Raw genomic sequence first — 12,977 nt, 5'->3', positions numbered from 1 at the left:
TCCTCAAGTCAAAAAGTTGCCCGATATGCAAACATTTTCATCATATTTTTTTATTTTCAAAAAATGTTGTCCAGTAGAATAAAATTAAGAAAATTGCAACTATACCCATTTTACCCCGGCTACCCATTTTACCCCGGGTCCCCCTACTGATTTAGGACCATAAATCAATAAAAGATTAATCACCGAGCCTATTATTGCATGAAAATATGCTTCAAATCTAAACTTATTAAGATGGGGGGAAAATTACTTTAAAAAACCATCATTAGGCCAATTCTGACACTTATGGTTCACAGGAATGGGCAATGAACCAAAAGCAGGGCTCCGGAGTCAGAAGAAAAATTGCCGACTCTGAAGGAGAGGAAACCCCTAAACCCCTTAAATATTAATTCCTTTTTATGAAATTTTCGTGTCGTATTTTATTGTAAACCTAAGATGTATATAACGTTTGAAATTCAATTTGAAAATCAAATTATCCAATAGTTCAAAAAAAAAAAAAAAATGGATAAGATTAATTTGCTCCCCCTTTAATGTTTAACTAACAGATGTTGATCAAATCCTGTGCTTTCAATTTTTGAAAGCTGTAACTTGAGGGATTTTTTTTTTTTTAAATCAACTAATAGAAAGCTTTAGCTTTACAATTGTTTTTGAATTTTTATTTTACTATAATTAGGAGAGAAGTTAGTCATTTGAATGTCACAACTTTTCGGGTTTTTTTTTTGTACGTTTCAGTTTTTTAACAGCCCTGTATTTCATAAAATTTTTAAAGTAGAATTCTAAAAATTGGCAGGATTACTTATCTTGCCATATGTGTCCCTCACACCAATTTTCGTTAAAATCGGAGATGGTGAGGTCAAAAAGTGATTGATCTGACATGGAATTGCCTATACGTTTATTTACATTAAACGTATGGAGAAAAACGTACAACTTTGAACTGTACAAATATTATCGAGATATGGACTTAGTAAAATACTTTAAATGGAGGGTGGCGAGGAATGAGATGGGCAGAACTTGTTATCCGCATAACCCATGAGTCCATCCAACTTAAGATCCTAAATTCAAGACCAGCTTGCAAACGTCCAAGAGAAAGACCTAAAACCAGATGACTGAACTGTTTGGAAAGAGACTTTAAAACTTTCAAGTCTCCAAACTGAAGAAGTTGCTTGAAGAAGATAAAAATAGATTCGACTGGAAGAAAATTATTGAAAATGCCAGGACCCGCAATGGGTTGTCGAATCAGTGATGATGATGACTCTGCGGAAAAAAATAAATCATCCAAACAATAGTTTTCGGGCCATTGCGATTCGAACTCGCGTCCTTTGAATTATTAGAATGACACTCTAACCACTTGGGCTACTGCGTCTCTATTCTTGGAAGCGATGCATTAAAACAAGGCGTAATAAAAAAAACCGGAATAATTTGATTTTTTCGATTTAAAAAGCAAAATGTAAGTTGTCTCTTTATTTTTCGCCGAAAGCGGTGAAACCAATCTTTAAACTGGTGCCTTACTTATAAAATTTGACAAAAGAGAGTTATCGTGTTGTCACAAGAATCAACTTTGAGGCATAATAATAATGATGTTGATGTTACCCATGCAGGTTTTGTCAACAGTTTCGACCTGAATGAGACTGCTTCGTTTCAAATTATTTTGTAGTCTGATCATATTGATGAAGGGAAATCAAATTACAAAAGAGAAACAGTTGTAAAAATTTTATGGGTTCTGCAGGCTTTGACGCTAAGGGGATCATGTATGAACTTCTTTTGTTTCAAAGATAATTTAGGATTATTTTTCCTCTTTTATAAAATCCATCTCATAAAATCATTGATTAGGTCAGTAGTAGTAAAAAAACTCTTGAGATCACCATTTTTGCCTCGTCTCTTGTTAAACTAGTATCTAGTAGGCTGTCCTACCAAGACAGCTGTATTGAATGCTGACGTGCCTTCTATTTCAGGACAAAAAATCGTTTCGCTTGTTTTATTTTTTCTCATCTGCATACAGACATATTTGTTTCGCTGTACTAAACATTTTTCTTTTTTTTCTTGGAAGGGGGGCAACCATTCTTTTTTTGTTTCTCTCTACATAACATAACTTTTTTTTACCATTTGTACTTGAATTTGCTAGCTTTAGTTTGCACTGATTCCTTCTGTTTCTTTCAGCAATAATCGGGGTTACAGTGTATTGGATTAAGAAGCATACTTCTTGTCCATGACTCTGCTGATGGATACCTCCGTATGCAAGCTCATGTAGGGAATCCCATCAAATAAATGTTTCAAGAAACGCAGCTCGTCTAAAGTGATTAAGAGTTAAAGTCAAGAGTGGTTTTGCACAAGCTTACAAAATCAACTACGGCAAAAGATTGCAGTGCATATTCAAAAATATTGAGCTTTAATAATAATAATAATAAAAGGTAAGAATATGTAGTCATTTCTGTGCAAGAGGCTATTTAGGAAATCAAAATTCTTCAACTTGCAAAACTATGTCATTAAAAAGTTTGTTGGTTTTGTAACAAAATATTCATCGTAGATTCTGTAATAACGGGAGTCAGGTGTCATAAAAACAAGCTAGCAAAAGCATACTTTTATGAGGCTCAACGGAAATATAACTTCTGCAGCTCCCTTTTGTAAAATATAAGAGTAAGGACTTGTTAACAAGAGTAATTTGTTTGTCATTTTTCAAAGATCCTTTCTACAGCTTCTTAATAGGCAAAGGACCCAGTTGGCAGACCTGTACTTCTTAACTAGACTGATTGACGATTTTCATACCGACAAAAAGAATTTCATCGAGATAATTCCGTTTTCTCTGATGTAAAGGATACTACTTGGTGGCTGAAAGGAAATCTACGAATCCTTCCATAAAAAGATCCCAGTTCTTGTAAATTTTGTTACAAATCGCTTCAGCAATGGCGGAAAGTTTGAGAATCGGGGTCTGTAAGAATATGTATTCATGTCAATATTGTTCCGAAACTTTTTCCGACGGTCCAGACTTAGAAAAACACATCAAAGTGCATAAAACAACAAAAACATACTCTTGTAAAACTTGTTCAGAAACGTTTCCTTTTCTTTCACTTTTAAAGGGACATTTAAAAGTTCATGGCAAAAAGTCTTTTTCGTGTGAGTATTGTCCAAAAGTATTTTCTAATGCTTCACTTTTGGTGGCACATTCAAGAGTTCATACCGGTGACAAACCCTATACTTGCGAATATTGTTCAATGGCATTTACTCGCTCTTTTAATTTAAAGACACATTTACGAGTCCATTCTGGCGAAAAACCATTTTCGTGTGATTATTGTTCAAAGGCGTTTTCGAGCAGTTATAACTTAAAGACACATGTAAGACTCCATACTGGGGAAAAACCCTATTCTTGTCAATGTTGTTCGAAAGTGTTTTGTACTGCTTCAGAGCTAAAGAAACATTTAAGGGTCCACACTGGCGAAAAGCCATATCCCTGTGAACATTGCTCAAAGGCATTTTCCAGTTCTTCCCTTTTGACGACACATTTGAGGGTTCATTCTGGCGAAAAACCCTATTCGTGTGAATATTGCTCAAAGTCGTTTTCTGACGCTCAAAGATTAAAGAGACATTTAAGAATTCATACTGGTGGAAAAACCGCATGCTTGTGAGCATTGCTCGAAGTCATTTACTCAAGCTTTCTGTTTAAGGGTACATTTGATAATCGATACTGGAGAAAAACCGTATGCCTGTGAGCATTGCTCGAAGTCATTTTCTGACTCTCCAAGATTAAAGAGACACTTAAGACAGTCCATACTGGAGAAAAATTGTATGCTTGTGAGCATTGCTCGAAGTAATTTTCTGACTCTCCAAGATTAAAGAGACACTCAACAACCCATACTGGAGAAAAACCATACGCATGTGATCACAAAGGTTATAAATTTTGGACAGGAATTAAAATGGAGGGAGCAAATCCAATCATTTGCTTAGCAATAACTGACCCAAAGATCCCAAGTCACGTGACTCAACAACAACGAATGGTTGTCACATTTTGCTTGAAACAAGCAATAGAAACGTATTTTTTTCCCAATACTTTGCTTTAAAATCTATCACGTGACTGTGGGTTTTGGTTTCATAAATGAAAGTTCTCACTCCCTCCATTTTATCTCTTCTTAATGGTTATAAATTGCTGTCCTTCGCACATGTGTAATGAAAATTTAATTTCTTTAAACGTTCATATTGCATCGAATTTTCAATATTTTATTTTAAATTTTATTATTATGTTTTTCTTGTATGCTGTCAAATAATCTGAAAGTTTAGTAACGGTTGACGGAAAACTCTGCGTGTTATGAGCCGAAAACCTTTCAATAAAATTTATTTTTGAAAGAAATGCATCTATGTCCTCTATTATATAGTTCGTAAACATATTTCTGAAATTTATAGCTTATTTCCCGCTATTTACAATGAAGGATGGTCAAAAACTTTTTTTGTTTTCTCAACTTGATGCTAGTTCCCTAATTGCAATAGATTCAATTTTTATTGGGAAGTGACAGCTGAGCTGTATACCTTTTATATGAAAAAAATTACAGAGCATTTAGTCTCTTATTCCTAGAGAAATCTGTAAAAATGAATTTTTGTAAGTATCCTAATACGTTACATTTGGTGATATAGTGTATATGTTTGTGGTTAAGACCCATGATAGAATTGAAACTTTTAACGTCTTTTTTTTTTACATTCAGAACAGAATTGTATATTTTAATGATGAAAATATGTAATAAAGAACGAGCAAGTCTAAATATTACTCGAAATCCGCTTTTTAGTTAATGTCAAAAATAAAAAAAAGGAATAGTAATTATAAAGTCAATTTTGGTAATAAAAGTTAACAAACCAAATTTAAGGCTGAACCTTAGCAATGTGGATTGCGCTTTTCAATTCATGACTTAACTTAAATCAAAGAAATCTTCAAAAACCTACATTATTTGAAACGTTTAAAATGCCCCAAACCCACAAATATATGCTTTTAAGTTTATTAACAAAGCTAACTTTATAATTACTATCATTTTTCATTGTTTTTGGCAACAATTGAAAAGCAACTGCGTCACTTCCGTCACAAGAAAGGGCTGAGGATCAGAAACTCAAAGTCCTCGCATAAAAAGTTTCACTTCAAAACGTGGAGGTTTTTTTTTTTTTTTTTTGCTCAAAGCAAATAAAAAAGCATAATTTAATTCAAGTGAAAATTTTGTTGATAGAACTGTTAGATTTTAGACAAAATGTCGGCGCTTACTTATTAATTAATTTTCTCACACATTCCTATCCAAAAATCTAAACGCATCTTTTTTCTAAGATTTTCCATCATCAGAGTTGCGTTTGTCACACGTCATATTTGAATAAATATTAGTTTTTGTTTCATTATAAGCATAAATGTATATTATTCTGCATGAAAAATAAAGTTTGGGAATGAAAATAACGGAATATCTTGCTTTTACAATAATAGCTACCTAAGGTTTATAGAAATTGAGAGCTGAATTTCATGCGTAAAAATGTGGTAAAAGGTGGTAAAAATGTTACATTCGTCACCGTATAGTATATTAGTCCCAGAAACCAATTTATGTGATTATACTGTGTTTTCTTGTATGAAATATTACACAAAACTTTTATTCTTTCACAAAACTCCGCAAACCTACAGGGAAAAAAATCATTGTTGAACGTTTAAATATCTTATGCAATAAAATATTCTGAATGTTTGGAGAGACCCTATACATGGTGCCCACTTCACAAGTCCCTTGCCAACCTCTTAATTTTGGAACGGCTGCTCTCTTTATAAACATACTGTCTACGTATAAAAAATTGGATATGCGCTACCAAATGAGACAGCTCGCAGCGCCACCTGGTACAAAACTGTGGAGTTAACTTTCATATCAGGAAAATATAACTAGATAGGGGAAAAAGTGAATACAAAATCGTACAGTGTTATTGATTTAGTACAGAAAGACCTCAATGACTTGATGTGAAAATTTAATGGTTAAAACATGCTTTAGGTTTTCGTGATTACAAGTAAACGTCCCAGAACTACGTTCCTGTGACGTCACGAAATTTAGACGGAAGCGGAAATAAAAACCTTCTTTTGTAAAACATGACACCAAAATGTCAAAAATCGGTATATTGTTACATCTTGCTATCCTTTTGATTATTTTCTCACTTCACAGTGAAGATTATCTCTATTCTCTGCATTGATGTTCACAAGGTGTCTTTTTGTACAAAATCGATATTGCTCTACAGCTTTGTAAATCGTTTTTTTACTCTATCGGAACATCTAAGAATTTCTATTCGAGATAGAAATTCTTACTCCGCAATTTTCCAGCAGGTAGCGCTGTAAACGGATTTGTTTGGTAGCGCAAATCCAATTTACTATACCTAGACACCACGTTTATAAAGAAAGCAGTGGTCGTTCCGAAATTAAGAGGGTGATGAGGGACTCACACACTCTCAAGGGGCACCCTGTATATTCTTTTCTATTGTTAAATGAAATGATCCCTGTTCTTTTTTAAACACATATTTTTTTGACGTCCAATTTCTTATTCAGCTACACAACTTCACTCCTTTTTACTTATTGTGACTAGATATAATTTTTTTCATTATTAATTTTTCTTTCTCATTATTTTTAGCTGCAATCCACATGGTATGACATCAGACTTGGACAAGTGTGACATCAATGTTTTACTTGAGCAATAAAACCTCCCTCTGCACATTCATCAAAAGAAGTTTATCAAAAGAAAGCTTTTGAGAAGTGCCATTTTCCAAAATTTTAAGACATCAGATGGAGGGTTTTATTTTGTGAGCTGAGCCAGTCAAATCAAGGTAGGGCGTTCCAACTGATAGACAGAAGTGTCTGCTGCTATGAGCTCAGTCTTTTTCGCAATGTAGCTAATAATTGTCCAATACTGCATTCATTCAAATCGATATAGTGGTCATTTCTGCTCTTCTACTAAAGCTATATTCTTCTAAACGTAACTTCAAAAAAAAAAAAACTTTTTCTTTTTCTTTGGACCTAACAGAATTGCATTGGAACTCAATAACAATTACACTTTTTACAAAAGTTAGCTTCTTTGGTTTTGCATGTCCTTTTGTTATTGAATAAAAAGAGGGTCAAAGGAAGCAATAGTGTCTGAACTACCTGCATTTGATGCTTTTTAGTTTGTTTCTCTTGCTGGCAAAAGGAGCTATATCTTTTGGAAATATTTAACCAAGTGTGAAGTTATTGAGCTTAATTACATTTTTCTTTGCTCTAAGTTTATCGAACGTAACCTCACTTTGAGTTATACAAAATAAAGAAGATTCAAATTAGTTGAAAAGAAGCCTTCGATTATACGTTGAAAATAAACCCTCTCCATACTGGGGAAGAGCTATATTCATTAGTGTTCAAAGCCATTTTCTGACGCTTCAGAGTTAAATAAACACATGGCAGTTCGCACTGAAGAAAAGCCTCTTTCGTGTGACTATTGTTCAAAGGAGTTTTCTGCGGGTTCAAGTTTAATGAGACATTTAAGACTCCATACTGGCGAAAAGCCATATTCGTGCGACTATTGTTCAAAGACATTTTCTGACGCTTCAAATTTAAAGAAACACTTGAGAGTTCACACTGACGAAAAGCCGCATTCATGTGATTTTTGTTCAAAGAAATTTCCTACGGGTTCAAGCTTAAAGAGACATTTAAGAGTCCATACTGGCGAAAAGCCATATTCGTGCGACTATTGTTCAAAGACATTTTCTGACGGTTCAGATTTTAGGAAACACATGAGAGTTCACACTGACAAAAAGCCACTTTCGTGTGACTATTGTTCTAAGGAATTTCCTACGGGTTCAAGCTTAAAGAGACATTTAAGAGTCCATACTGGCGAAAAGCCATATTCGTGCGACTATTGTTCAAAGACATTTTCTAATGCTTCAAATTTAAACAAACACTTGAGAAATCACACTGACGAAAAGCCGCATTCATGTGATTATTGTTCAAAGAAATTTCCTACGGGTTCAAGCTTAAAGAGACATTTAAGAGTCCATACTGGCGAAAAGCCATATTCGTGCGACTATTGTTCAAAGACATTTTCTGACAGTTCAGGTTTAAGGAAACACATGACAGTTCACACTGACAAAAAGCCGCTTTCGTGTGACTATTGTTCAAAGGAATTTTCTTCCGGTTCAAGCATGAAGAGACATTTGAGACTCCATTGTGACAGAAAGACATATTCATGCGACTATTGTTCAAACACATTTTCTAACGCTTCAGATTTTAGGAAACACATGAGAGTTCACAGTGACAAAAAGCCACATTTGTGTGACTGTTGTTCAAAGGCATTTTCTACGGGTTCGAGTTTAATGAAACATTTAAGACTCCATACTGGCGAAAAGCCATATTCGTGCGACTATTGTTCAAACACATTTTCTAACGCTTCAGATTTTAGGAAACACACGAGAGTTCACAGTGAAAAAAAGCCGCATTTGTGTGACTGTTGTTCAAAAGCTTTTTCTACGGGTTGGAGTTTAATGAGACATTTAAGACTCCACACTGGCGAAAAGCCATATTCGTGTGACTATTGTTCAAAAACATTTTCTGACGCTTCAAATTTAAAGAAACACATGGCAGTTCACATGGCCGAAAAGCTGCATACGTGTAACTATTGTTCAAACACATTTTCTAACGCTTCAGATTTTAGGAAACACACGAGAGTTTACTGTGACAAAAAGCCACATTTGTGTGACTATTGTTCAAAGGCATTTTCTTCGGGTTCGAGTTTAATGAGACATTTAAGAATCCATACTGGCGAAAATCCATATTCGTGCGACTATTGTTCAAAGACATTTTCTGACGCTTCAAATTTAAAGAAACACTTGAGAGTTCACATGGTCAAAAAGCTGCATTCGTGTAACTATTGTTCAATTACGTTTTCTAATGCGTCAGTTTTAAAGAAGCACATGACAGTTCACACTGACGAAAAACCGCTTTCGTGTGACTATTGTTTCAAGGAATTTGCTTCAGGTTCAAGCTTAAAGAGACATTTAAGACTCCATACTGGCGAAAAGCCATTTTCATGCGACTATTGTTCAAAGACATTTTCTGACGCTTCAAATTTAAAGAAACACTTGAGAGTTCACATGGTCAAAAAGCTGCATTCGTGTAACTATTGTTCAATTACGTTTTCTGATGCGTCAGTTTTAAAGAAGCACATGACAGTTCACACTGACGAAAAACCGCTTTCGTGTGACTATTGTTTCAAGGAATTTGCTTCAGGTTCAAGCTTAAAGAGACATTTAAGACTCCATACTGGCGAAAAGCCATTTTCATGTGACTATTGTTCAAAGACATTTTCTGACGCTTCAAATTTAAAGAAACACTTGAGAGTTCACATGGTCAAAAAGCTGCATTCGTGTAACTATTGTTCAATTACGTTTTCTGATGCGTCAGTTTTAAAGAAGCACATGACAGTTCACACTGACGAAAAACCGCTTTCGTGTGACTATTGTTTCAAGGAATTTGCTTCAGGTTCAAGCTTAAAGAGACATTTAAGACTCCATACTGGCGAAAAGCCATTTTCATGCGACTATTGTTCAAAGAAATTTTCTGACGCTTCAAATTTAAAGAAACACTTGAGAGTTCACGCTATCGAAAAACCGCATTTGTGTGACTAAAAACAACACGTGAGAGTTCACGCTGCCGAAAATTCTTGTGAATTGTATTTGAAAGCTTTTGCTGAGAAATGAAGTTTGATGAGGCATATAGGAAACCGTTCTAGGGCAAAACGTGTTTTGGATTTAAGTTTTTTTTATTTAATTTTTTTCGTGTCAAAACCAGTCATCACACCGGTGACTGATTGACTGAAAAATTGCGTTAAATACTCAAATTTGTTGTATGAGATCCTCAAAGTCATAACGGGATTTACATAAACAAATAATTTTCGATTACAAAACTAATCATTGTAAATATCACATCATGGTGTTTTCATTAAAGTTTGCAGAATAAGCGGATAGCCGGATCCAATGAACTCACGTTCTTTCAATGCAGTTTTTCAAATCCCATAATTCATTCTTCCACGGAGGCCATGATATCCACACGAGCAAGTAGGGTACTTGAATGGTAAAGCTCTAGATCAGCGGTGGCCAGTCGCCAACTGGCTGCCATTTCGTTTAAAATGGCTACCAAAAAAAAAGTCATAGTTGCCAGATATGGTGACTGTGTTTTGGTTTACAGTGGAACCTCTCTGAGTGGCTACCCTTTCTATCCCTAAAATTTCGTCCGGTCAAACGGGGTGGCCGCTTTAAAGGGTTTTCGTTACAGTGCCAAAATATTTTCTATACAGTCGACTCCCGCTACAACGCGATCCGACTTACGGGAAATGGCTACAATGCGATTTTTTCACCGGTAAAGAATTTTAGACCTAACGCGAATTCGTCGACTTGCAACACAAAAATTTTCGGAAGAGAATCTCGGTGTGTAAGTATCGGCTTTGTTATTGGCTACAAAAAATCTTTTATGAATGGCCTTCATCCCTTAGCATCACTGAGTGCGGAAGTTCCCACACCGTACTAGTCTGAACACCGCTTATACAACTACTCCTCATTTTCCATTTATTTTTTTCATTAAAAATGTGAAAGTTGATGAAAATAATGACACCTAAGAATGATGTTTTATCTAAAGTTTGTGTAGATAGAAAAAAAAGAGAGAAAGTTTTATGAAGAAAAGCTAAAAATCTAATTAAAGAAAAGCTAAAGATTATGTGCTTGAACAGCTATAAAATGCGTCGAAGGTAGCACGACAATTAATGTAAGAGTGAATCTTCCATGTGTACAGTTAAAAGTCAAGAAAATAAAATCCGTAAAAGTTCACCGAGTAGTATCCAAGCAAAATGCTAAAATTATGAAAATGGAAGCTGCTCTTCTATTGTGAATTTAAGAAACCAGGAAGAGTGGCATTGTCACAGATGTGGAAGCATAATAAAAGAACTAGTGAAGCAAATGCATTGTGTATTTAAATATATATATACAAGAATAGCGGTTTGATCAGGCAGCAAAAATCATCATCATCTTCACTTTTTTAAGTAACAAATATCATTACTAGATCTACTCTACAGTAAAACTATAGTGCATTTGTTTTTCTTACTATATACTCGTACGTACCGTACTGGTTTATTTTATGTCTTTTTTTCCCATTGATTTGTGCATTGTAGCAGTATTTTATGTTGCATAAAAAAAAATTTAAATAAAAATAACAGTTCAGTTTTTATGTAAGAAACAGTAATGTGTAGTTAAGAAATGGTTTGTAACAGTTTGAGATGGTGTTTACAAGTGTCTAAAATATTTGGGTATATTTATAAAAGTTTTTACACATAGCCTTTTCCACACCTCGAAATTCTGACTTACGCTAGGGGTCTTGGAACGCATCCCTCGCATAAGTCGGAACTTGACTGTAATTCGTAATACGTATAAGCAATTATAACACATAAAATGAAGTTTGAGACTTTTCTAAACAGGAAATAATTTTTTATTTAATTTATTGTTTTCATATTTCAATGAAAGAGTAAAATTTCTGACATAAGTTTTTACTCTTCTCTAACAATCGTTTTCAAATTCATTTTTCAGTTCAAAATGTAAATCTCTAATGAATTTATTTGTGATTGTATCCAAATTTCCGATGACTTTATCTATTAGCTCCAAAACCCCAAAATCACCTCAGTTGAAAATTTAGCTTGCCGACGATAACAAAACGTATCAGAAAATATATTGAGAGTTAAATGCCGAATTAGTGCCTGAAAGTCACAAAAAATTATTTATTCTAAAAACGTTAATAATGTGTGCAGAGAGTGATCTTAATAGTCAATTTAAATCAATCTCAAAATAATTTTAGATTTAATTGAGGAACACTAATTTTCGGACAACTCGTTAGCCAGAAGACGTTTCTCTGAGTCGGTACTGTAAATATCGAAGCAACACATTGCTGTTTCGTACTTGGAAAGAATTCAAAAACAGAGTTCTAACAATACTCTCGCCAGTTATCAATGCTCATATTGCTCAGAACTTCAATACATTGTTCGAGATTCGTGAAAATATTCTTCCACAGTGCTGTTTGCGACCCAGATCAATCACGCACGCACACACTGGCCAACTAATAAAATAAGCCCCAGTGACATTTTAACTTAAGTTATTGAAATTAGTTTACAGCCAATAACATTTCTCCTCCTTGAACCGAAAGGCTGTATATTAGAAACAAGAAGTGAATACATTTTTCTGAAAAACAGGATGGCCGCACTCACTCGGATGCCGTTAAGAAGGGTTGTGTGGCCGTTGCTAGGGGTGTTTTTAGCATTAAGTCTATTGGCCAAAAAATTTGTGCTGCAAAAAATTGGCCATTAAGAGGGGTGGCCGTTTAAGACAGGTGGCCGCTTGAAGAGGTTTCACTGTATTTGTTAAAGGCAGTATCGCGCCAAAAAAAAAAAAACGCTCTAAATCCCATCTTTGCCGTATTAAAAATTTGAAAAATGTTACTTTTCGTTGTATTTTTTATATCTTTATGTTATAAAAATTTGATTAATTTTTATTTATTTTTTGTAGCGTATAATTATCCCTAAATTTTTTGTTAGTGTTACAAACTGCGAATAAGTTATTCACTTTTTGAGCTATGGATATACTTTATAAAACATAGCTGCCGAAAGTGCAAAAGAGGTTACTGCTTTTTGTCACTCTGGCCGCCAGTGGCTACAACTCAGAAATCCTGATTTAAAATGCAGTTTTTCATTTCTTACTATTCAACAATTTAGTTAGAATTCATTTTCAAACGTATATATCTGTTTCCATTCTTTCAATAACTCGAACATTTTCAGATTTATAAATATATGCCATAAAATAAGAATTTCGTGACATATCTTCCACATCTCATTTTATTTTTTCGATGTTCTGCTTTTTTCTGCTTACATTAACTCTCTTTAAGTATTGTTTCTTAGTACATTCTAATAAAATACATTTGGTCTACTCATGGGTCTACT

The 12,977-nt window shown here is 34.3% G+C and overlaps 1 protein-coding gene across 1 annotated transcript; it reads left to right on the top strand.

Annotated features, from left to right (window-relative positions):
• Positions 1–7,281: 7,281 nt before the first annotated feature.
• Positions 7,282–12,563, top strand: LOC129232919 (zinc finger protein 271-like). Its single transcript, XM_054867022.1, has 2 exons — positions 7,282–8,866; positions 12,547–12,563. The coding sequence occupies exons 1-2, from the start codon at positions 7,405–7,407 to the stop codon at positions 12,561–12,563; spliced, it is 1,479 nt and encodes a 492-aa protein (XP_054722997.1). The 5' UTR covers positions 7,282–7,404.
• The last annotated feature ends 414 nt before the right edge of the window (positions 12,564–12,977 follow it).

The sequence above is a fragment of the Uloborus diversus genome, unplaced genomic scaffold, assembly GCF_026930045.1.
Source record: "Uloborus diversus isolate 005 unplaced genomic scaffold, Udiv.v.3.1 scaffold_14, whole genome shotgun sequence".
Taxonomy (NCBI): domain Eukaryota; kingdom Metazoa; phylum Arthropoda; class Arachnida; order Araneae; family Uloboridae; genus Uloborus; species Uloborus diversus.
The sequence above is the reverse complement of the archived record's forward strand: the minus strand, read 5'-3'. Positions and strand labels throughout refer to the sequence as shown.

Coding starts and splice junctions, on each gene's coding strand:
- LOC129232919 (XM_054867022.1), top strand. CDS start 7,405: ATGGCAGTTCGCACTGAAGAAAAGCCTCTTTCGTGTGACTATTGTTCA.